General features: G+C 44.6%; 2 protein-coding genes across 2 annotated transcripts in view; both read right to left on the bottom strand.

The window, feature by feature from the left end:
• The window catches only part of WDR73 (WD repeat domain 73), a 5,728-nt gene extending 5,234 nt beyond the window's left edge, over window positions 1–494 (bottom strand). Inside the window, exons 1-2 of the mRNA XM_010576762.1 lie at window positions 418–494; window positions 268–335 (exon numbers count right to left, since the gene is read on the bottom strand). Of these exons, the coding sequence (XP_010575064.1) occupies window positions 268–335; window positions 418–494 (145 nt within the window). The remainder of the gene's footprint in view (window positions 1–267; window positions 336–417) is intronic.
• Window positions 495–523: 29 nt separating this feature from the next.
• LOC104837555 (disintegrin and metalloproteinase domain-containing protein 9-like) overlaps window positions 524–24,992 on the bottom strand; it is a 30,668-nt gene continuing 6,199 nt past the window's right edge. The window contains exons 7-20 of the mRNA XM_010576761.1: window positions 24,050–24,124; window positions 23,880–23,951; window positions 23,092–23,261; window positions 22,091–22,166; window positions 21,535–21,689; window positions 19,932–20,100; window positions 17,858–17,950; window positions 16,964–17,156; window positions 15,099–15,204; window positions 13,469–13,652; window positions 12,136–12,213; window positions 10,012–10,123; window positions 5,401–5,501; window positions 524–667 (exon numbers count right to left, since the gene is read on the bottom strand). Coding sequence (XP_010575063.1) covers window positions 524–667; window positions 5,401–5,501; window positions 10,012–10,123; window positions 12,136–12,213; window positions 13,469–13,652; window positions 15,099–15,204; window positions 16,964–17,156; window positions 17,858–17,950; window positions 19,932–20,100; window positions 21,535–21,689; window positions 22,091–22,166; window positions 23,092–23,261; window positions 23,880–23,951; window positions 24,050–24,124 — 1,728 coding nt within the window. The remainder of the gene's footprint in view (window positions 668–5,400; window positions 5,502–10,011; window positions 10,124–12,135; window positions 12,214–13,468; window positions 13,653–15,098; window positions 15,205–16,963; window positions 17,157–17,857; window positions 17,951–19,931; window positions 20,101–21,534; window positions 21,690–22,090; window positions 22,167–23,091; window positions 23,262–23,879; window positions 23,952–24,049; window positions 24,125–24,992) is intronic.

The following is a 24,992-nucleotide window of genomic DNA, read 5'->3' as shown; positions in this document are numbered from 1 at the left end:
CCCCCCCCAAGCCTAGACCCCTGAATTATGGTACAAACCATCCTCAACCCTGGACCCAGAGCTGAACCCCGGTCCAGCCCCAGCCACTCAGCCCCACTTCTGGCGTCCTGGCCCTGCGCCTCGGCCTCCCCTGTGGGGCCCGACCCCACGGCCTCCCTCCTCGCTCCTCCACGGCCCCGCGGCCATTTTCCCTACCCCAGCACCCCCCAGCCCGTCCCATCCCCTCGGTCCCCTCTCCTCCCCTCAGCCACCCCCCCCCTCACTCACGGTTCCCCCGGGCCCATTCGATAAGGCGGGTGGGCGCCTGGAGCTCGAAGGCGTGCAGGTCCTCGTACCTGCGGGGAGAAGGACGGAGGGGAGGTTGGCGGGGCCGGGGGACCCGGGCCGGGACCGGGACCGGGGCTGGGGCTCCCTCACAGGCGCAGGGACTGCAGCAGCCACTCTTCTTCTTCTTCTTCTTCCTCCTCTTCCTCCCTAGCGCCCATCGCCTCCATGGCAACGCCCGCCCGGCGCGCCTCTGACGTCACGCGGCGGCGCACAGCGGTGACGTTGCGAGCGTCGTCGGGTGGAGGCGGAGGGGGCGGAAAATGGCTGATAAGCGGTCGCGGCCGGTTAAAACCGGTGGCGCCGGCGGCTGTGAGGGAAAGGGCGGGATGCGGCCGCCGCCCTGAGGGGAAAAAGGCAGCGGGGTGTGTGGAGCAGCGTCATTCCCGTGGGGAGCGGGGCTCGCAGTGTTCCACCTGGGGAGGCGTGTGTGGAAGGTTGGGTCACGTTGAGGCGTCGTCTTTAATCGGATTTGATGATAATAATTGATTTTGACGCTCGGAACGCTGGGGTGTAGGTGGCGGTGCAGGCTCACGTGCAGGTTTGTAAGCGTAATGGGGGTGGTGATGCAGCGCAGGGCTGTGCGTCTTCTCAAATAGAAATACCCGCGCGCAGTTGTGGTGATAAATTCAGAGGTTTCCCCAGTCTCTGTAAAAGCCAGCCTAACTTCTGCCCTTTATGCCGGTGCCTCTGTATAACGTGGTTACATGATGGTTCCCAGCTAATGCTTCCTTATGTAGGTTTTGCTGTTTTATTTTTAACAGCTAAATGCGTATCATTCTCAGGTACTTTATTGTTTTCCTGACAAGTGCTGCGTATCATCGCATTGACTCCAGTTCCCCCTGCCAAGAGGATGCTGCTCAAACCGAGGTTGCAGGTCTGAGCCCACATTTGCAGAAGGCGATCGCTCTACGTTCCTCTCCGTTTCTCTCGAGCGTAGGCTCAGAGCAGGTGCTGAGGGATCGGTGCAGCTAACTCGCTTGTGGCTGTGGTTCACTGCCAGTAACAGTGACGCTTCAGGATCAGTGGCGATAATTGGGAGTTTATTACGGATTGTTGTGCTTTTTCTGTCTTCTGGCTGGATTTTAGCTGGCACGCACAGTGTTGCGAGGCAAGCTGTGTGTGTTTTCTGTAACACTGCAAGGTGGCAGCCTACAGCTTCTGAGGTGGCTCTGGAGTAATCAGGAAAATGACTTGTTTTTACAGAAATACATCTGAACGTGAATCTTTTAGTCTGTGCAGTATCTCCTATGTTATTTGATATTCTGTATTGTTTATTTTTCTCTCACTTTTCAGCGTGCAGTCCTGCAGAAGTTGTCAGGAATAGAGGTGCTTCGGGTGGTTTCGTAGTGTAGTTTCCTGGGCTCCTGCAGTGCTTGGAGAGGGGGTAGGACATTCTGGGTGACATGATGGGTTCAGACTTAGGCTGTGCTGTCTGAGCTCTGTGCTCGGGGCTAATTCAGGGCTCTCAGTACAGAAGTGAGCGAGAAAGAAGCAAGGGCAAAAGCAGGTACAGAGGCAGAAGTGCTGTGAAAACCAGGGTGGAAAGCCAGACCCCTTCCTTCAGCCACGAGGCTGTGTGCTGCTCTGGAAGCAGTAACTGGAGCTGGTTGATGTGAGAAGCACTTCTCACCTGTGGTTACTTTCCTGACATTCTCCACTTTGTCACTTCAGGATATGTTGGTATTAGAACTGTTCAGAGAAAGGATGGCAAGAATTCTCATGTACAGAGGGAGAGGTATTTCACTCACGTTATTTTTTGTAAAATAGCTCAACATTCTGAAATTTACTAAAACCCTTGTCTTAGCAATTCTTTCTACATACTATGATTCAAAAAGAAAAGTGTCGAGTAAATGTCTTGTGAAGAATCTGAAACAAACTGACTGCAGGATGGGTTTTTTTAATGCAAACAGTATGATTGTTTTAATACTTTTGATTGTTAGAAGCCTGTGAGGGATGTTGGAGTGAGCCGGGAACCTCCCCTGGTGCAACTTGAGGCTGTTTCCTCTTGTCCTATCACTTGTTACTTGGGAGAAGAGACCGACCCCCATGTCACTATAGCATCCTTTCAGGCAGTTGTAGAGAGTCATAAGGTCTCTCCTCAGCCTCCACTTCTCCAGGTTAAACAACCCCAGTTCCCTCAGCTGCTCCTAAGTAAAGCCATGACAGTACCAGCTGCATATGAGAATACAGCGGTGTGGCACTCTGTGAGCTCAGAGCTATGTCAGCCTTTTGTCACCTCCTGTTACCTCTTTTCTCATCTGTGTGCATTGATTGCAGGACGCGAGCTTAGCCTGAGGCAGACAAGTGGCCAAGTCAGCTCAAGGTGCTCCTCCAGCAAGGTGTGAGAACAGAGAGAAGGAGAAATAGCCAAGGAAGGGCTGGGAGCCAGACATTCAGCTGTGAGCCGTGGGGCAACCTTGCTCTCGTACTGCCCTACATTGCTTATAATCCATAAAGGAACAGGTTGTGTCTCTCCTGAACTCCAGCGTCTGGTTTAGGGGTGGTAATAAGTGTTTGGAAATTATCTCCTGGTGGCCACTGTCTGAGGAGAAGGAGCATGAGGCAGAACAGTGCGGGGAGTGACTGAACATTGTGGAGTCCATGTGGGGAAAGCAGAGAGCCTGAAAACAGTTTTCTCTGCACATTCTTGCCTTTTATTTTATCTTCTCTTTATCTTTTGAGTGTACTAAGTGGGTAGGTGGGGGGGAAAGGAGTAAAAGCCCTCCAGTACTACACACAGTGCAGGGTGTTTCTGAAGTACCAAGGTCTGAATGAAGATAACAACTGAAATGACCATTTAAGTTGTAACAAAATAAAGATTTTAAGGCTTTTTCAAAATCTCTCTGGAAAAGAAATATTTTAATCTCAAAATTTTGAAGAGGAAAGAATAAAATTGGTAACATTTGTTACAGAATTGGAATAACAGGAACAGGCTAAGCTGTTTTGTTATGCCTTGGTGTGTGGCTTTGCCATATATATATTACAAAAATACAAAAACCCATTTGTTTGATGTAGGGTGGTTTTTTGTTGTTGTTTTTTTTTTCCAGGTTCTGTGCATGCAGAAAGCCTGGCAAAGTGAAGGAGACCGAGAGTACCTACAACCTTAGTTGCTTCTCTCTGCCAGCTGGCTTTGCACTGTGTCTGGTCTTGGGCAGCCTTGGAGACATGTACACTGGGAAAGGAAACCATGAAGGAGCTAGGAATGGAAATTGTCACTGTGAGAACTGGTATACTCTTTAAGTGAAACGAAATGGTACTTGCCTACTGGATATCTGAGCAGTCTGTGGTCTGAATGTTGCACAGTAGCTACTCACAAGGATAAAAAGAGTATTTCCAGTTGCTATTTCTGTAGCTGAGCCACCCTCAGAGGCTCAGGTTTGGTTTTACTTCCTAATATCTTTGTTTTGATTTGATTTGTAGTAAAGTAAATTGATTTTGTTTCTTCCCCAAGTTGAGCCTGTCTTTTGCCCATGACTAGAAGTGGTGAGTGATCCCTCCCAGTCCTTGTCTCGACCCACGAGCCTTTCTTTGTATTTTGTCCTCATCCCACCATGGCTGGGGAGGGGGGAGTGAGCGAGTGGCTGTCTGGTGCTTTGTTACCGGCTGGGCTGAAACCATGACACACGCCAAGAGTGATCACCCCTTGTACATTTGTAGTAAACTTCAAAGTGATGTAGATGAATTCTTGTACAGTTTGGTAGACCTGCCTTTCTTGCAGGCTCATTGCCCTGAAGAGCCTACCTTTTGGACCAAGCCAGAGTGTTTCACTCTGGCCAAGACAGTGCCAGTCACTGTGACATGTTGATGAAAATGAGGGAGAAGGTGGTGGACAGTGGTGTTTTCAGGACCTCCCTGCAAGCAAAATGTAATTTTGGGACTATTGTATTTCCCTTGTAGTCGTTGCTTATCTTCAGGAAGAGGTGGGAAGGCCATTTCTTCAAAACCGTGTCTTGGAGTTAGCTGTTTTGAGCCACAAGGATCTGCTGTGCTCTTTGGGGGAAGATCAGCTGATATTTAGAACAGGAATGGCTACCAAGAATTGGTCTCAGATCATTTGTGGCAAACACACTGATATAATATTTTTTCCCTTTCTTTGTTCTCACTCAGTTTTTGAAAGCAGCAGACCTTGTGGACATTCCTATGGCCACAGAGCCCATCCAGCCCTGTCCTCTGCTGTGACTCTGAAATCCAGACCCATACAAGGCAACGGCATGGCTCAGTATGTTCAGGGATGAGTATTTCAAACAGAAATGCAATTTTTTTAAATTTTATTTTATATCTGAGAAGCCAAAGAAACGATGTGTCTCCTCTTTGATCTACCAAGCAGACAGTGGGGAACTGGGAGGTGGACTTTCCATCAGCCAGTCTAAAAAAGGAGGCTGAGGAATCCTAAGAACTCTAAACCACTCATCCCACAATCCATGCGTCCTTTCAGGTAGACACTGGCTTGTAGCATTGAGCTTGCTCTGGCCACAGGCAAGGTCTGCATTCTTAGGGTTGTGTGTTGTAGTCAGTTGCTCTGGACTCACAGATCAAAACACTCAGCCTAAAAAATTCAGAATGTCAAGATACAGCCTGCCGTGTGCCTGCCTACAGAGTTTGCAAGGCCCGTAAAGTGATGACCCGGACTGCTGCAGCAGCAGACATAAAGTGCCTAGGAAGTGGAGATGGAAACCCTTGCAGGAGCAGAGTCCAGCTTCCTCCTAGAAAGCAAGATATTTGTTGTAAACAGAAATAGGAAGAAAACCTGTTTTATTTCAGTGAAGGTAACATTCCTATTTAAAGCTGAATGCCACCAAAACTAATGTAACAGATTTGGGAAGCAGGGCTTCCTGTGGTTCCCGCAGAGCCAGCGATGCGTGAGGCTGCTCTCAGAGCCATGCCTAGGTTTTTTTCAGCCCTCTGAGGTCTTGTGTCCTGCAAAGAGGCACTGCTCTGGCTTAATCCTTAGAAGGACTTTCCTCTTCCTCTGCTAGGTTCTCCTGAAAAATAAAATGCTAAGGTTAGTACAGCATATTCTACTTAAATGGAGGTTATTTTGTTAGCATGCTGGTGGCAGAGTCCAGTGTTTACAATTTTAAGGAATGTATACTGGAACAGCAGAACTGTTTGGAAGGAATCCATTTTCCAGAGGGTGAAGACGCTTTTCTGGTGAAATTCAGAGTCGCAGAATCCTGGGGAGGCAGTAGGATAAGTAGGTTCAGAGGGATTAGATGCATTTGTGGAGGGTGAGTCCAACAGGACCTTTAAATACAGTGGCCTGGATGCAAGCTGGCCATCAGCAGAACTTTAGGAGACCAGGATCAGCTCACCGTGTCCTGGTGATGGTGCTTTCCCCAGTCTGCTACTGCACGCTGGAGAGGAGATGCTGCTTTGGATGGGTCTTGATCTGGGCCAGTTCATGTTCCGTTTATAACTCCTTTAGTTGTCACAATATATTACATTTCTAGGCATATTGCCTGCAAATGTAACCAAGGCACCTCCTTTCTTTGCTCCTTTTCCCTGGGCTGGAGTTTCCAACCTCTGCCCTGGTGTCTCAGCGCTTCCTCAGTTTCTTAATGTATGTTTTCAGTCTTCAGTGGCTTTTTTCATTTATAATGTTTGAAAAATTGTAGTAAAATTCTTAAACTGCATTGCTTCAATGGAATTAATTTACATGCATTTTATCAAATCTGTCATTTCTAGACTCCTGTGGTGTTTAGAGACCACACATGATGTATTAACAACAAAGGTGGCAGACTTGACATACCTTTCCTAGACTACCTCTTCTGCTCTCCTCTTACTTATTTTGTGGGTTATGCTAATACTCTGTTAAAATTTTGATTAATCTTGTTATCTCTCCATGTGATTAATCTTCTTTGCATTATGTTCAGTGCTTGATTTCATCAGCATCTTGTGACAATGACTGCCATACTTGAATTAACTATTGACAGAAAAAAGTAACTTTCCCCATCTATCTCTTTAGGCTCACATGTTCTATGAGCTGTGGTGGACCTCCTCAGTGCTATATAAAAAGCAGCACAGCATTTTTTCACTTCTTAGCCAAAATCTCTTGTGTTGCAGTTTAGTCTCATCATTTTTTTGTTCTGCTTGCAATAAACCTAAAAAACAGGGTCTGAATTTATGGTTGCCTTGACTGTATTGGGGGGTTATTATCCAATATCCCCTCAGTCACCTCCTCAAATTATAGAACTCATGTCTTCCAGTTTTTCCCTAAAGACCATGAGTTTCTGACCCCAGGGCTCTTCCCTGGGCCTCATGGATGGGTGATGCCTGTGCATGTGGTGTGAGGTGAGACCTTAGGTGCTCTTCTTTCTTACTATGCTTTCTGTTTTCTGGTTCCTTACCCGTTTTCTTCTGCTTTACTAACTGCAAGAGGCAGGATTTTTTTTTTTTTTTTTCCCCAGGGAGCTTTTCTTTGGAAAAGTTGATCTGATGAAACTGCATCAGCTTTGACATAGTTTAGATTAGCCAGATTCCTGGAGGATAGAGCAGCCTTGCTGAACAGCGGCAGACACCTCAGAAAAGCCCCGTGGCCAGGATGAGAGCAGAGGCTTGAGCTTGACCCTCCTGCCTGGCGGCTCCCTGCAAGGACACTATGATGTCTGCCACCTCATACTGCCAATTTTGGGCGAGATCTCATATTTGTCCCAATGTAGACAAAATTCTTTTTTCTGACTAGTGTTTTGTTTGTGCTTTCTTCAGCTGTGTCATCATGCTAATGCCAGCTCTTGAAGCAGTCAATCTGAATGCACTTCTATTTATAGGAACTCGGTATTTTTACCCTAAACTGTCTTTTGACATAAACCAAAACAATTTTCTGCAGGTATGCTGCACACACTCTTTGGGTATGTCCTCACTGGCAGCTTTTGACTTGCACTGAAATAACTGGGGGAGCATGAATTACAGAGAAATGAAAAAGATGTTTGGAAAATACTGAGATGTTAAAGTTTTCCAAACCCCTTCGAGAATGTAATTTTTATATTAGAGATGGGAGAATATACTTACTTCTTTTGGAGGAGGAGGAGTGGTACTACAACTTTTTTCCTGTCTTCTAAGTCGCCACCTATAACAAAGTGCTCAGTGAACATGAACTTTGGACAGTGATTTCATGCGAAATAAGATGCTCTAGTTTATGGACAAGCACCTTATGAGAAATATTGGGTGTCTTTTTGAAACTGTCTCCTCTGACATGGATATGTAAAATGACAAGAAAATAAAACTATGAAGCGAGTTAAGTCTTGTCTCTTACCTGAGTTCCAGAGATACCACCGATCACTGTGGTAAGGGGAAAGCATTTATTATATCTGCTCTGAAGACTGTAGCATAGGGTAGAGATACTTAAATTGGTAGTACATGACGTAGCTGGGTACTAGACAGTCTTGCTGCAAAGAGCAGAACAAACCTCCGTGCATTTTTTCCTACTTCTTGGCAGAATAAATTAGCCCAGCAAGTCTGAAGCATGTGGATGTGCAGAGATCATTGAGGGGAATGTCATCGTTCATTTTCTGGTTTGGGATTTTGAACATTCTTCCCCCCCCCCTGCAGTCACATTCCCATATTCTTTCAGTTAAGCTTATAAACCCATTTGACCTGGGAAATATGTGGAAAGCAGTAAGAGGATAAGAGAGTGTTTATCCTCTGCACACCATTTAAACTTTCTTTTTTCAACTTTTGTTCACATTTTTCAGTGAATGAAAAAAGTGAAAATCAAAGGAAAAAGTAAAAAAAAAAAGGATTAGCATTCCAAAGGAGAAAAAAGGAAGAGTGATTTAGAAAAAGCCAAATTTTATGAAAAATTATCCTGAAGTTAGATAAAAATTTTAGTTTCAAAATTTCTATGGAAGACTTTTAAAAAGTGCCAGAAAGGATTAAAAACTATTAAGCTCTAGCTGCCATTTCTGGAGAAGAGGCAGTTGTGACAAAGCTCTGGCCGTTGATCAGACCTGCAGGTTGTCTTTGAAGCAAGACGATCTTGGTTTGCGAGAGGTGGCCGGCATTGCACCGTGAACTCACAGGAAGGCCCTTCATGGAAAGGGGTGCTGAGAACCTTGGTTAGAAATTGTTAAATGTGCTTGAGTTTTGCCAAGTGATGCAAAGATTAGTGGAGCTTTACCTACCTTTGGATCCACTGAGCAATGGCAACCCTCTTGTGCAGCAGAAAGGCCAAAATCGAGAAGAGTAAAAGGAGCATTCCGGCAGCTTTTCCCATAATCCTTGCAACTCTCAACACTTGGAATGGAAGAGAGAGAAAGAACATTATGCTCTGTGCACACCAGGCGTTTCTGGCACAACAGAACGCTAGTGGAAACAAGCAGTTTGTCACGTATGTTCGGATATTCATTAGTGCACACACTCAACCCCAAACGAGCAGATGCTCACTTGCATGCTGCCTTCCTTCTGCTCTCGGGCTGGGTCTCCAAGGCACCTCCACCACTGCTACTTGGGAGCTACCAGCGTTCTTAGCTTTCTGAGAAACAATAAAAAGCCTTGAGGTATACCGTGTAGAGGCTAAAGTAATGCTATATAGGCCTGGAAACGGGAGTCTTTGGGCTGGCATGGTAAGGAGTTTGAGGACATAATGAATGAGCAGGAAGGCTTCCAATGGGGTTCCCTGATAAGGGCATGCAGATGAAGAAGTACCCAAGTATAGCACTGAAGGATGAGTAATGTGAGCTGAACACCTACTTCAGCTAATGGCTGAGGCTCCAATGTGTAGGTAGTGTATGGATAAGTAGGTATGAGAGATTTTTCGTAGGGAAAGTGTAAAAGGGTTGGCTTCTTCCAGCACACATAAGCAACTGTTAAGGAGACCCTAGGAGAAGCCTAAAACTTGGCATCGGCCTTTCTCTGTGAATTGAGAGGAGCAGAACATTACCACTTGGGTACCTTCCCCTCCTCACAGGCAGGTGAAATACTAGAGTGGCTTGATATTTGAAGAGCAGCTGATTTGACATATAAACAGTTAATCTGCTCAAAAGAGTTATATTTCTGCGGTGCTGTGGGCCCTTTACTGCCTGAGCGACTTGCCATTTGCCTGGTCAAATAAAGAGCAGAAAGATCTATTAGCTCTTTGTCAGTAGCAGAACTAATGAGCAAAGAGGGTTGGGGAAGAGCTTGAAGGCTGTCAGCTGTCGGGTGCTGATGGGTTTGTGGAGTACTGCTGAGTGACTGTGTGGTATTTCTTAATCAGCAAGTTAGAACACCGAATGTATAGGAAGGCAAAAGTATACCTCTCAGAGGTACTTGCCGGCATCATATTTATTTATGTCCTGTCCTCTCTGGGTTGGAGCTCTGCTGGAGATCTCTGTTAAGAGGAGAGCAAGATTCTCCTAAGAGGGTTTTGAATGCTCAGAATGACACCCCTCATAAACCATCTTAATGAATGTGTGCTGGCTGCTTGGCCCCTGTGCTTAGTGGAATTGATCTGCAGATTGTGTGGGTGCCCTGAGAATGGTCTGAGAGAGTCAGGCAAGGCAAGCACAACTAGCATGATAAAAAAAGAAGGTGAGGTCAGAAAAAAAACCACCTGACATGGCTAAATAGCAAGGGACAAAGAGACGCCTGAACACAGTCTAAAGTGATCTGAAAGTATAGATGGAGAACTGCTGAACTCGTTGAAGAAAAAGTAAAGCTAAGCCAGGCAGTGCGATGTGCAGAGAGGTCCCACCCCACGGCACTTACTGTGCGAAGGAGGAGGTGGTCCGCTGTCAACACTGCCTCCAAAGCCTTCCAGCTTGCAGTCCGGAGGGGCCCATCCAAAATCACAGTGACAGTTTTTCTTATTGTTGCACACCTAAAAGAAAACACTTACTTTATGGCATGAAAAATAAAGAAATCATAAGGTGGCCCTGTGTTTCCCTGGGTAATAGGCTGCTAGCACAGTTTATTGGCAGGCACTGCAGAGACAGGCTGGATGGAATGCGTGTCCTAAGAGAAATTTGTTACTCTGCTTTAGCTGCCATTGTGGAAATGTTCAGCCTGTTTTGTGCAAAGGTGATAGATAGACTGGTGCCCCTGGTCACAGGCTGTCGTGGGCTGTGTGGCTTGTACCGATCGTTAGATGTCTGCTATGTTTGTGCAGGGAGGGCAGTGGGAGTTCCCCATCCATCGCTGAGGTGATGGTCCTGTTGGAAGAGGTGCGACAAACACCGCAGGGAAGAGATGACAGCATACAGAAGGCGAGAGATGGTTACATTTGCCTTTTCCAACTTAGTAGGAGTGCTTTTTGCATTTCTCAAGCCATTTTTAATCTGAAAGTTGGAAAGCCTTTTTGCAGTCTTTATTAATTGCAGAGCTACCCTGCCCTTTTGAATCCTTTGACTGTTTCTGTTGTGACTACATATTTCACAAATATGTCCAAAATGAATTTGTCACCTTCATGTGATTCAAAAATTATGGGTTTTCCTGCAAGATAGGACCATAAGTCCCTTGGTTGCACATTTATTCATTTATTTGTCCCGTCCAGGCTGGATTACTCAGCTCCTGCGTTCCTCGGTTCTCACTCACGGTCCCTAACAGCTGAACCTCTCATGGGGCGCAGCGAGGGCTGCCAAGCAGCCTGAGTATCCTCACTGTCGACCAGGAGCAGAGGGAAGAGCTCCCCTGGGACTACTGCCCTGATTTTGGGTCATGCCGCAATGTGGGTCTGCGGTCAGCCCGTGTCAGTGGCACGCACCGAGTTGATGCTCTTCAGAGGCTCGTCGGCTGATTTCCTATTATATGTTGTTAGTCTAGGTTTGTGTTACTGCTTGGTAGTATGGACCCATAGCTCCGCTCCCTGCATCTCAAATTTGCACGCCCATGTAGGTAGTGACAGTTTCCCACCCAAATATAGCGGGTCCGCTTTGAGTAACATTTTCTCTCTTCTGGGGACACAGGGTTGAGGCTAGCTTTCTTCACTCATTTATGCAGCCCAAACCACATAGAGCAGTAATTATTAATTTTCAAGGATGTCTATTTAGTTTGGAGAATGGCTTCCCAAGAAAAAAGCGTGCATTTTTTGGGTTATAACCTTTCTCTCTGAACACAGTACAATGACATGGTTATTCCAACTACTTTGAGACCAGTGTTGCCAAGAACATAACTTCTGAAGGACTTGGCCACCTGCAGCTGGTGACAGAGCAGAAGAAAACCAGACCTCAGACCCTTCCAATTACAGGTTGACAGACTGCCAGTAACTTCTTACTGGTCCTTGGCAATACTACAGATAAAAGACAGATGATGGCAAATCTTCCTAATATTCTCCCTTAGCATCCACACTAACACCCAGACAGATCTTCTGCTCATCTACAATAATATCTGTCTGGAAAGGGGCAGGTACCTTGGAAGTGATGTCATAAAAAAAGTCCACATGTGAAATAATTCTGCCAGTATTAATGTCTGGAATGTAGGTTTTATAAGTCCATTCAATATTGTACAAAATCTGCCATTTCTGTAGTATTTGTAAAGAAAGCGAAGTTACAGAACTGAGCATGCATTTTTTAGAAGATCTCTCCAGCTCCACCTCATTTAAATTCAGTAGCACTGGCAGGTGCGATGAAGGATGAAGTGTTATGATGAGGAAGTTGGTTTTCGAAATATTTGAGGGAACAAATAAGAAGAATGGTAAAGTAACCAACAAAACTGCTATGAAGAGCTGTGGAGGGCCAGAGCAGAATCTGGGAGGAGAGTCATGGGTGAAAACAAAAATAATCTCTGTGCTGCTGAACCAGGAATGATTCTGGCCTTCTAATGCTGCTTTTGAGAGACAAATTTATACTTGATATACTCTACTGTTCAAAGGATACTTAGATGTTTTCTACTTACCCCTCTGCCATTGCATTTTTTCTCCCTACAATCACTGTTGAGAAAAGCCGCGTTGACACATGTCCTGTTCATACATATCTGCAGAAAGAGGCAGATTTGTATTAGTGAAATGATAAAATGACAGATACTAGGAAAGGGCACTGACTGGTGAGTAGGTATAAAAGTAGTGAGAAATAGCAGGCCAAGTCTTTTCAGTCATGAAAAGCTTCATTTAATTTTCTTTCTCCAAGCAAGCACTAGGGGAGCATAAAATGAAGATCTCAAGTTCTGGGTTCAAGGCAAACCAAAGAGGAGACTGAACAAACCCTTGAGGGTTACAAAATGCACAAACCCCACTTCTACCTCAGGAATTGAGTACTTAAGAGCTGAAAATAATTGAAGGTAGTGCCAGTATTAGTAGGAAGTACCGTATGTGCCTGCTCCGCTCATACCCTTCCCTAGGTACCTGCCCACAACTGGTGGAGGATTCTGGGCTGGATGGACTCTTGGACTGACCCTGCACAACCATCCTGATCTCTGTACATAAATGCAACACTATTTCCCCAGCATGCTCTCCAGCTCCTGGCACTTTACGGTTCAGGAACTCTGGTCTTGTCCTGTCCAGTCCATGATGTGAACAAGACCTTGGAACTCCAGAAGATGTTTTGTTTGTGCAGTGAATAACTTGGAGCATTTTCCTAGCTCTAGGAGACACAAACACATCTCCTCTGTGCAGAAGGAGAATGAAGAAGATATATTTTCAACTTTTTGCCTTGCAAATTAGTTATTTTTGGAATTAATGTTTGCATTTGGTGATGTGAAACCCATGTCTCCTGAAAGGAGAACTCTACCAAAGCCAACACTGAGCAGCTCCTTCCCTTTTGGTGGAACTCAGCACCCCTGTTTTTCTTAGAAATATTTTCCCTGCCATGTAATAGCAGGAAACTCATCCTTTAGTGTGTCATCAGCTTGGCAGGAGTTTGGTCTTCTGTGTGGGTCAAAGGGAAGAAGTGAGTCCTATTCTTGGAAAAACACTTCAAATTCTTTTGTATGTACAACAAATAAACGTTGACTTTGATTAGTAGCTTCAAAAGAAGAGTACAATCTATTTCTTTTCCCTTCTAATAGAAAAAAATACCAGCTATTGTGTTAGCCGCTCAGTCTGAGGTAAACACCCCCCCCCAAAAAAAACCAATACAATATGTTGCTATTTTTCAGCTGCTAAAGGAGGCTTTAACAGAAGGCACTATGGGGTTTGTGTCAGAGACCAAGAACATGTCCTTTAGGAACAAAATCCTTCCATTTAATCTCTGTCCTGTACTATTCATATCTCCTCCTAGCTCACTAAGAGTACCTTGTTTCTACCGCACGATGTGCCGTCTTTCACGGATCCCTCGTCAGGAGTGTCTGGAGCCAGGTGAAACTCGAGTCCCCAGCAGAGCTGATCGTTCATGGTAGTCTGAACCACGGTCTCACTGTCTTGCCTGACTGGTACTCTTTTAATGTTAGCGCATTGCACTCTTCCACACAGGACATTCCTGGGGTAGACAAACAGCCTGCTGCAAGGTCTATGGAGACATCTGAAGATGTGGTGATCGGTGGTGCTGGGACACTGGTAACAACCCTGGGCATGGTCAGAGGTTCCCACTGTCCAGGACCAATCCTTTTAGGCAGTTTGCATCCAACCACCCCTTTTCTGAGGTTAAGACATTTAACTAGTATTGACACGGACTCTTTTTATGCCCGTTGGTATCAGTGCCTTGGGCACATAGGCACAGCCCCTTGGTGTATCTCTCCAGAAGCTGCAGAGCTACTTCCATTTGACTATTTGACCCTCACTTTTCATGTGTTTTGCCCATTTTATATACCGTATGAGAAATACTGCTGTTTATGCCAGGAAGAATTGAGTGTAGTTATTCAGAAACTCTCTCTGTGCCCAGAGATGGCAACAGTGAAGCTCAGGTGCTGCCTGTGTAGTGCTCAGTAGGAAAATAGGAAATAAACTCAAGTTGTGAATTTGCAACCTAGTATCTCCTCTAATGACAGCAATGTCCCCCTCCTTGGTGAACTGCCAAAGTGCAAGCATGAAGGTTAGGTACCAGCAACTGCATATTTTTGAGTGAATGTTAATATGCGTAGGGATGGTCCCAGTAAACAATCTCCTTCCTTTTCAATGATTGTCCGTATCCACACTCAGATGTGGGTCATTCTCAGCAGGTCCTGCTCTCAGGACAGGAGCACAGAGGAGGGCTCGGGGAGTGATGAGTTCAAAGGTTAAGGGACAGCACTCTATGACAATGTCTCATCTAGGCATGTTTTTTAAGACGTGCTGACTGGTGACTGCTGCGCATGACAGCAACATGAAAAGAATTCATGCTAAAGGAGAAAAAGGGTTAGAGAACCCGTTATCAAACTGAACAGGAAAACTCAGCCCTCGCCTGGTGATGGGATGACCCCTTACTGTGGGAAAGCTGGAAAGTATCATGTGCTGAACTTCCATTCATGCTGGGAGATAAGATTTAAGGCTGTTCTGGACAAGCAAAGAAGAAAAATCTGTAAGTTCCTGTAAAAAGAAGACCGTCCTCACTTAACTTTCTGGGTTCAAAGTGCAAGAAGAACCCAACCCAAAGAAACGCTGCCTGAAATTCCTCCTATTGCTATGTGCTTTTTTCCCTTACTTTGACTGTTATACAGGTAGGCTCTCAGCAATGCTTGTACATCATGCCTTCACCTATGAAAACCAACCAGAAAAGCCTAGCAGAGCCTCCAGGTGGTACAAAAAAGCCGCACTCCTTTTCCCAACACTGTTTTTGCTTTTGCCTCTCTTGTGCTTAATCCCAACAAAAAAAATCCAAGCTGAAAACCCCTTAGAAGCAGTGCTCTGTTTGTATGCCTTGTATAACAACGCACAAGAGTGGTGTCCCAGTCCTGCCTGGCTACTGGCAGGAGTGGGACACCAGTAACCACCAGTAACCAGCACTTACTCTTCCAGGCATTTAGTGTAGTATGTCCCGTTCCAGCCACAGTTCCCACACCGGTCGCCTCGAACATTCACTTCCCTAAAGCAGCTCAGCGGGGCACGGTGGGCGGCTGCAGAGCGAGAGAGCAAAAGGAGATGTTCACGGAGAGGCAGGGGCTATCTGCACCCCCATAATCCCTCCAGATGATATTTGTGTTTTTTTCTGAAATGAAGTTCCAGTCAACCATAGCTTGCATTTGACCTGCCATGTTTTATGGGCATTTTTTTTTCCCCCCACCTTTTGGTTCTGGTCCTCTTTTGGACCAAAATAATCAATGTGAGACTAAAGTGGCTAAATGAACAGATTTGCCACCAAGAGATCAACCAATGATCAGAATGGACTATGGTCATTTATCCAGAACAACATGGAGCATAAAATTGGATTAAAAGCCTAAAATCTTTCCCAAACCTATTTTTTTCTTTAATTCTAACTTGCTGGGTGACACAGGTTAATGTATCTTACATTTATCATGAAACCAGAATCACCACCATTATATTCAGTATTAGCAACACTAATTTCTGTTAGATGTCGGAAACAGCTCAGAGATCTGGATTTCAGTAAAGCAAAACCATTTCTGGCCCAGGGGACTCCCAGTTTTTTCAGAACATTTTTATATTCACAAAGTGTTGTATAAGAGTAACAGACCACTGAGGGAAAAGAGGGAGAGCCTGTGGTCAATGCAGGACTCCCATCAGGCATTTTTACAAGTTTTCAAGCATCCAAAATGTCCTCAAAGTAAGACCAACCGCCAGACTTCCCAGCTGTCCTGCAGAGGTGGCTGAGATCACTGCTGGCCGTGTTAGCACCATTTAATACTTGTGTGACAATTCCTTTGGTGCCCCACATCAAAATAATGACAAAAATATTCTGCCTGATCAATATCCTTGCCTTTCCCAGCAAGGCCTTTCATGAGAAATTCTACTGTCTTCATGTGCAGGCGTTCCCAGAGACTCCAAACTTCTCATAAATGTGGTAGAGGAACTGTGGCCATACTTGCAGAAGACTTTCATATGTTCATAAAGAAACCTAGGTCTCAGATCATGATGGGCATCACTGCTATCAGTAACAAGGGAGTGCAGAACAGATCTGCTCTGCTGCAGCTTCAGGACACGTGCACTGGGGAAGTTTGGTTACTTCCTACAGAACTGAAATAATCTGAAAGAGGATGTGGGCGGGTATTCAAAAAAATCACATGCATGCTTCAAGTTTGAACTGGGGGAAATTTAGGTGCATGAATTATAGGTTGGGTTTGCTTTCAAAGGCATAAAAGTGATCTCAACAACTGTCTCCAGCACGTCTTTGTTTCTGGGACCCTCTACTGGCAAATGGATGAGGGTGGCCACGTCTGCTGTTCCCATTGCACAACGGGCATGGGATGTTCCTAAACGGCGCTGCAACAACCACTGCCAGAGAAAACCCCTTTTCTGTTACCCTAACTACTATAAATATATAGAATCATCGAATCATTTAGGTTGGAAAAGACCCTTAAGATCATCAAGTCCAATACTATGTTTTATATACACATTGATATATATATATATGTGTGTGTGTAGTTATATAGCTGTTGTTATAAAATCATGGGGTATTTAAGAAGTATTCTTTAGTATTTTTTATGCAAGTACTTATATTCTTAAGTAACTGGCCCATCTATTGAAGCCTGCCTGCCTTATAAAGAGTAAACAGCGACTCTTCAGTGACTGTCGAAAAACCAGACTTTTTTAAAGCAGAGGGCAGGGAAGGGGGAGGAGACATGAGACGAAGTGTTATCTGAAGGTGAGGGCTAATTCCATATGAGATGATCTGACTGTTCCTTGGTTGAGGTATCTTGCCTCTGCCAAATAAAGCTTTGCATTGTGCCTCGTGGCTGTGGCAGTGTCCATCGTAGCAGCGGTTGTTGTCACCACACAGGGTTCCATCTTGCTTAAATACATCCATGGGGCAGCTCCCTGAAGAGCCATTGCAGTACTCGGGGAGATCACATATGCTCCTATCTTCTCTGCAGATTTTTCCTGCTGGCTGAAACTGTAAAGAAAAGCCCACAAAATTAGTTTTGAATGGATTTTTTTTTTTCGTGGTGTGGCTGGCCCAAATTACTGAAACCCATGTGGCAAAATCTTAGGGAATGCCCCAAAAGTGTAAGATGAAGGACAGCAACTTGAATTTGCAAAAAGTCAGACAGAATAAGGACTGGAGGAAGGTATAAGGGACTAAAGTCCTTGCTATTCTATGGAAATTGAGACATTGCAAATGATGATCCCTGATATTCCAGCAGAGAAACTCGTGGTTTTATTTGTGCATTTCAGGTTGAATCTGAAATGCCTCTACAAATAGTGTTGCTGGATTTTCCCTAAAAGCTCAAAATCAGCAGGAATGTAAATGAGGTTTTAAAATCTCTTTCCTTTCAGCCAGACTTGTGATCGTTGGATGTTTGGTCCATGACACTGATGCTTGTGTTGGGTTAGCTGGTCCTGTCCTTACACCCTCTCTTTGCTGCTCCTGCTGATGGTTTTTGTCTGACATAAGTTCAGTGTATCTAAACTATTTGTTTTCTACCTCAGCATGAGCAGTTTCCAATCAAGTTTGTGGATATTTTCAGACCAAATATACTGAGAAATACAGGAAATAAACACTATAGCACCTAACCAACAGCTCTGAAGAACAATTAAATCATTAGTTTGCCCTAGATTACAAAGCCAATAGTGGTTGTTGCTGTTGTGACTTACCTGACATTTGTGACAGCATTCACCTCTGTAACAAGAAGCCCCTGGTGTGAGCAAGCAGCTGGAGGAGAAGCAGCATCCTTCTTGGAGGCACGCCTGGAAGTAAATAATGTTGCACCTTCTCAGTGTTAAGAGTTTCTTTATTTGGATCAGCTTCTCTAGCTTAAGAGACACAGAATTAAAGGAAATAAAGGGAAAAAAAAATCTGCTGTTTTCTGCTGCTCCTCAGACTCTGGACTTTCTGGAGTTCTGTGTCAAGGGGAACTATGCCTTGTGTAGACACTTTTAAAACAATTCACATTTTTCTTTAAACACTAGTGCTTCCATCTCATCTCCTCTGTTAATCAGCCAACCTACCTGCTTCACAGGGGTGCTCTAAGAATAGGCCCATTAATGTTTCCAGAGTACTTGGAAACCCTTCTGAGCACAACGGGAGATATTAGTCTCCCTTTCTATCCTTTTTTTCCTTCTTTTGTACTTTCCTTCCTTCCTTCCCTTTTTCAACTCTTTCAGCAATGATCCACCATTTCCTTAAAAGTTGAAATTCCCAATCCCAAACCATTCAAGGTGCTAGAGCTGATGGATTTCTCAACTCTGGCACATAAACACAATTAATTACCCAAATTTTAAGAATACCTGGGATGTAAGGGTATCTGCTTTGGAAGGAGAGCTGGTTAATGGTTTTTTAGCATAAAAACAAGGAAAGGAGACAGGAACAGGAATGAATTGATCACACAATGCTGATGAAGAGGAGATAATAGGAACATTAGCAAAGACCAGAGCTCTTGGGTCACTGATGGAAAACAAGATTTTCTTGGTTCTCCTGAAGAGGACTCAAACTTATAATGTGGTATTTGAGAGGGAATGTAGGGTTGCGTAAAACTTATTGTGGGATGTTTTAGGGCAAATGTGGGGATGTGCAAAGCTTTGTTGGGGATGGTGAGGGGAAGGACCAAAGGCAGGGAGAGATTAAGGTGGATTGGGGAGGAACAAGTGTAGGACAATTGAAAAGAGGGGGGATAAAGGAGGGTGATAAAAAGGGTCTCCTGGTCAGGGCACTTGTATGGCTGAGCCCTGTGCCTGATTAAGGAGAAGAGGTCTGGGACGAGTGGTTGGAGAGAGCAAGGTTCTGGGGGCTGTAGGTGGTAGGATTTGGTTTTTCCTAGCATAATTTCTTAAAGCAGGTGAACCCTCTTTACCAACAAGGTGCATGATGTTCAACCCAAGCCTGGATATAATACACATGCAAATTGCTCTGTGTGGGAGATGTCAGTGCAACGGCCGAGTTTTGACAAAGCTACAGAAGCTTTGTACAAATAAAGATTACACAAAATGCAAATGAGAGTTTCCACTGGAAAACTCAAACTTTCCAATGTGTCACAACTGCATGGATCCTGGCATGAGAGCTGCAAAGATACCAAATTGCAAGTGCTTCAGAAAAGCACTTCTTTCATGGGCTTCAGGGTAAATATAAGAAAGAACAGAAATAGAAAAACTCTCATTTTACAGACAGGAAGATGCAAGTGCTCATAACTTGCTTGTATATAGAGCGGTTTGGAAGCAAAGACATGTCCCTTCTGAAGAACCTCCACTTTGTCTGCAGCACTGCTCAGATACTTCTGTTTTCTTCAGACCCCTCATTTTTAGGAACATTAGTACAACCAGAAGGAAAATACCTTTCTATTTGGACAAGGTATGGAGAGGTCTCGTCTCTGTCCTAGCAGCGTGACTCTTTATCAGAGACTTGCAGACAGAGTTCACCGTCAGCTCTGCACAGAGTCTGCCACGAAAGGTCCCTCCATAGTCATGGAAAAAACCCCTGAATTTACCTCTAGATATGCTCTGCATATGTTTACACAAATCATGCATGTTTTGCCCACAAATAAAGCCATATTTGGGAAAACCCCCACTTCAAGGGAATTCACAGAAGTGGAAGCCAGTGGGCTCATTTGAATGTGTAACACTTCAAAGACCAGTTCTTCCCATGAGTCAGTGAGCTTTCATAGTTGCAAAACCACCACAGTTTTATGAACACTACTCTAAGATGCAGATTGCAGTGAAATTTTTAGTTGCTAACCTCGTCACTGCCACAGTCACATTCTTCCTCTTTTTCCAAGACACCATTGCCGCAGAGTTCAAGAAGAAATGGTTTTAAAGATGGTATGTTGAGTAGACAAGGTAGATTTTTTCTTATTACTTCATCGTAATATTCTCCCATAGTGCAATTACTGAATGCCAAGCAAGATCTGTAAGAAAAAAAAATTATATATGACCATACCATATTTATAAATGAATTGATGGACTTAAAGAACAAATAGATTAACTAGCAAAGAGGAACATGGACAGTTTTAGTGGGAATAAGTCTTTTTTCTCTCCTTTTTTCATGTGTAAATACGGGCATGGAAATTACTGTGGCCAAATTGGAAACAACTCAACTGAACATGTTGATTAATCGCCGTTTAGGAATTCTGGAAGAACTATTGGCTAAAGTGAGAGGTTTGGAAACAGACAAATTTAATGAGTACGTTAGGATAACGAGGTTACTATTGGAATGGATGGCAGCAAAAGCTGAAGGATCAAAGAGCCATGAAACATGGTGCTCTGACTTGCTGAGGTTCTCGCCCCAGCCCTTGTGTGCTGGGTCCTCAGCCCCCTTGAGGTGACCATAGAGGTGACTTCCAGGTGGACGGGATGGGAGGGACATCACAGGGCGAAGCAGGTCTGCTGGTGACCCCACTGAAATGGCTGTTTCAATCCTGATGTTATTGAAAGAACAGACAAATCTGCTAGGAGACTTCAGTTTCTCCAATCCTTAATGTCTTCAGGGGGGCTTAGCTGGTCTCTAGTAAAGATAAGGGTCTAATATGAAGCATGGAGCCTGTGTCTTTCTCATTGCTGCAGTATGTGTGTTGCAGAGAGTGAAACAGAGATGAGGACTTCTTCACACCAAAAAAAGGATCTTAGGACTTGGAAGCAAACCAATCTGCAATGAAGAAACCTTCACTGCCTGCTGAAGTCCACTGTGTGTTGGGCAGACCTCTAGAGCTAAGAGGAATGAGTCTTTTTTAAAGACATTGTATTATCAGCAGTACGTGGAGCTGACCAATGCAAGGATTCTCCTGCAATATCATATGGTTTCTTTGATGCTAAAACAACAGAAGCTGATGTCTACCAAATATTTTTCACAGGTTTCAGGAGACATTAGTTAATTAGTGGAATTCTTTTTCTTCATGATGATCCTACATCGAGAGAGCAGGTATGAGGAGCAGCTCCTGCTATGAGGAAGCCAAAACCAAGCAGCGCTTGGAGAAAGCAGATCGAAAATAAATATTCTGTGGCCAGTGGATCCAAGGAAGCCAAGTTTTCTGTGGATTTGTGTCTCAGGGAGAACTGGTATCTCTTGTCTTATCTAAATAACTATTTTCACTTGATAAAGCATCGTAGAGTAATTTAGGTTGGAAGGTACCTCTGGAAGTCCCTAGTCCAACCACCTGCACAAAGCAGGGGCAGCTTAGACTCCCATTCCTCTGCCAAGTTGAGCTGGAAGATTAAAAGATGCTGTGGAGGAAAGGGCATACACCCCCCCTACAGAAACACAGCATTTGCTCAGAGGTGGACAGCTGAAGGCAATGACCCAAATCTCACCCTCAGTGATGTAGGGAAAGCCAAGCTTCACTTACCCTGGGGATGTTCGCATGATGCATCCTCTCTGGGTGCAGTTACAATTGCAAAATTTGTTTTGAAATTGTTTTGCGTCATCATGGCTGAAGCCTAAACTATGGCCTATCTCGTGGGCAAGCATCATCATGTCGCTGATGGTGTCATGGCCAGGGAACTGCAGGCGGGAAGAAAAACCACAGGTACACATTTTCTCAAGTCAGTGTATGTTGATGTGGAGAAATTCAGATCCAAACTTCCAATGTTTTGCTCAGTAATTGTGCAATTTGTGCTCACTAGGGACTTGCACCGGCAGACAACCAATTAGGGAAACCAAAGGACCCCTAAAGAGTTGGTCTGGGGCAGCACTGGAGAATTGTTCCTTCACCGTCTCATCTTCTTTAAGAAATGGCAAAACCAAGACCAACATCAACTCCTTTAGATGCCCAGTTTAGGTGTTACCTGCTAATTGGTAAAAGCCTGAGCCCAGGAGTTATGTAGAATTAACTCCCAAGGTTCACTGTGAATGTGAAAGGTTTATTTTTCCTTTCAGTGCAAACCCGTGAGGTCTCCCCTTACCGAGACGACACCCATGGAGTCCGTCTGGCACATTGTCCCCTTCCAGGCAAATCCCCGTTCCTTGTAGTGCTGGCCACTGCAGCAGGAAAGTTTGAACGTTAAGGAAATGCAGAACCACTTTGTGTCAATAATGGGATGCATCGCCTGAATTACAGCTGGAAAATAATGGTTTTGGGTAATGAGGGGCTCCTTTCTTGAAGAAAAGCCCAGCATCACCCATTTCTCCTATGGGAGCCCTGTATGCAGCTGGGCTGGTACCCACAGATCAGGTGTGCAAGCACCAGCGATGCATCATGCTAAGGAGGCAGGGCCACAGTTTATAAACTCATTGGCATCCTCCCTACTTTAAAGGGAAGAGTGGCCTATAGGCTATTTCAATAAAAAATAATTATTCAAAATTATTTTTAAAAGATTTGGCAATATAATATGTTGAAGGTTTCTTTCCCCCAAAATAAAGGAAAAAGGGACAGACAAAACAGAAACAAGGAGCTAGGTCTTAAAAAGCAAATGAGTGAAATAATTGATTAAACATCTTGCAGTTTGAGATCTAACTCCCTTGTCCTAGCAAAAAGATTTAACAGAAATATAGAGTTGTAAACCATATAACAATGAATTATTCTATCTAAAAAATGAGTGGCTTGTATATATAAAAATAAGTAAAAACTAAAAATGAGATTGAAATAATTCAGTTACAGACAACTGTATCAAAATTGGAAATAAGCTGTATGCTCTGTGTGCGTACGTGTGTGGAAAAATATAAAAGAGGACAATGAAAGGCAAAAGAGAATTCTTGTACCAATTTACATGACAAATATGTGCTGATTAGTACAAGAACTGATTAAGCTGTTACATTTTTTTCCACGAGATATCACCCGGACAAAAGACTTATCAGCATATATATGTAAAAATTAGAAGAAGAAAGAGATGAAAATATTCTTGCTCCCTGCTTATCTCCCCACAGCCGGCACGTGAGCTGAGCGATTAAACCGCAGCACTCTTACAGCAGTAACTGGATATGGTCATAATTCATGCGACCGACGGCATCCCTCTGACACCACGCGGCAAAAACCTGCAGCGTCCGGGCCAGGCTGCGGGCGGCCGTCACCTGGTCGGTCCTGGTCCACATCTCCACCGCGCTGATGACGATCTGCAGCTTCATGCGCCTGTACACCTGGAAGGCGGCGAGGGTTGCATCCCCTGCAGCCCATGGGGCGTGCGGCGACCCTGGGCACTGCGCCTGCCTCCGCGATTTATTCGTGCAAGGACCAGCTTCTTGCTAAAGCTGAAAGAGCTGAGCACGCCGTTTATTTTTGTGCATTGTATTAATTTAATGGAGCTTTCTGTGTAGCTCATTTTTGAGTGCCTTATGGCTGAGCTCGTGGCTGATGCACTGGCTCCTTGTTGGTGTATTCACAGAGCAGAAGAGGAAAACTCTTGTGCTGTTTTGGAGGGTTCAGAGCAAGAAGAGGCTGGTAAGGGGGATGATCGTAAAGGAGAGAAAGGGACGTCGTAATGAGCTACCAGAAAGCATTTAGTAATAATAATGCCTATTCTAAGTCAACCATTTTATAGGGATGATTTCAAAATTATTTTTAAACGGGCTTCACTCATATTTGAAGCAACTTCTTAATAGTTGAGGTGGGTTTTATAGCATTGAGGAACACGTTGGTTCCTGGTAGAGTAGCTGCAGTCAGGCACAGATCATTCATCTCTTTGCCAGCGTCGCGGGTTAGACAGCCAGCTGATGGAGCAGAACGGCAGTTGTAATTACCACATCATTAAAACTCACCGTGTTCAGGAGGTTGCTTATGGAAATGAACAGATGTAGCATCAGGGTTTCATTGTAGTTCTTAACTTTAAACTGAAAGGGGAGAAGGGCTACGTTACAATGCTGAACGCCAAGGATTCCCTCCTATATAACACGACGGCCGTAGCACGGCGATAATTTCTGATGCTTACCAGCTCTTTGTTTGTGACCAGAGCCAGCTCCAAGTATCTGGTGGGCACAGGCAGCATCTGAAGACCAGGAACCTCCTGGCAGTGAACAAATGACACTGTGGTTATTGAGATATGTTCAGGAGCTTGAAAGCTTACACCGCATTGTAAAAAACCTAAGTGGTGTTACTCAAACTAATCCAGAATTTCCCTTAAGTACAAGAACACAGAGCAATTATGCATTAGAGAAGGATTAATGAGCATAACGAGTAATCAGGGCGAGAGCAGAGACATTCAGAGACAGAACACAGTTGTAGGTCGGGTTTTCTTGGTAGGAGGGGGATTACCTGGCATTGCTCATGTTAAATCAGCTCACTATGAGCTGCAGACTTTTGCACGTGCTCAGACCATTTTTTAATCCTTAGATTTGGCACCACAAAAACTGTGTCAAAGGGAGAATTGAGTGGGGTCAACACGAGCTGCCTGCATCAAGCAGCTCAATGCTAGAAACCAGGAGGGCGAACCGATAATTGCAGATAAAAACTGGTCCTGAAGTGAAATTGTTCAAGCCATACGAAAACCACGAAAAGAACTCTTACTTAGTTTTTCTTCATTTTGCCCAGCACACCTGCGTAATACAGCAAATGGGAGCGTGCCCACCGATAGACCCAGGCAGTGAGAGGCACCGTGTACCGTGCCTGGGATCCATCAGCCTCTGGAAATAAGGGTTTTGGTACTGTGCCCTTTGCGTGTTTACTTGTGCATGGGCAGCTCCATAGGTGGAAGAAAATCTGCTCTAGGTGGGATGCACTCAGTCTTGGGCTGGGTAGAGCTCATTGACTTCTTCTACGTACATCCAGTACATTAACTGCTGGTAGCAATTGGTTAATGGGTAATCTGGGGGGGTTAGTCTTCTCCTCGCAGCAGGTATTGCTCATTGGCAGCAACGTCCCCTCTCTGATGGAGT

Source organism: Haliaeetus leucocephalus, unplaced genomic scaffold, assembly GCF_000737465.1.
Source record: "Haliaeetus leucocephalus isolate CR32 unplaced genomic scaffold, Haliaeetus_leucocephalus-4.0 Scaffold536, whole genome shotgun sequence".
Classification (NCBI taxonomy): Eukaryota; Metazoa; Chordata; class Aves; order Accipitriformes; family Accipitridae; genus Haliaeetus; species Haliaeetus leucocephalus.
This window is presented reverse-complemented; position numbering and strand designations above follow the sequence as displayed.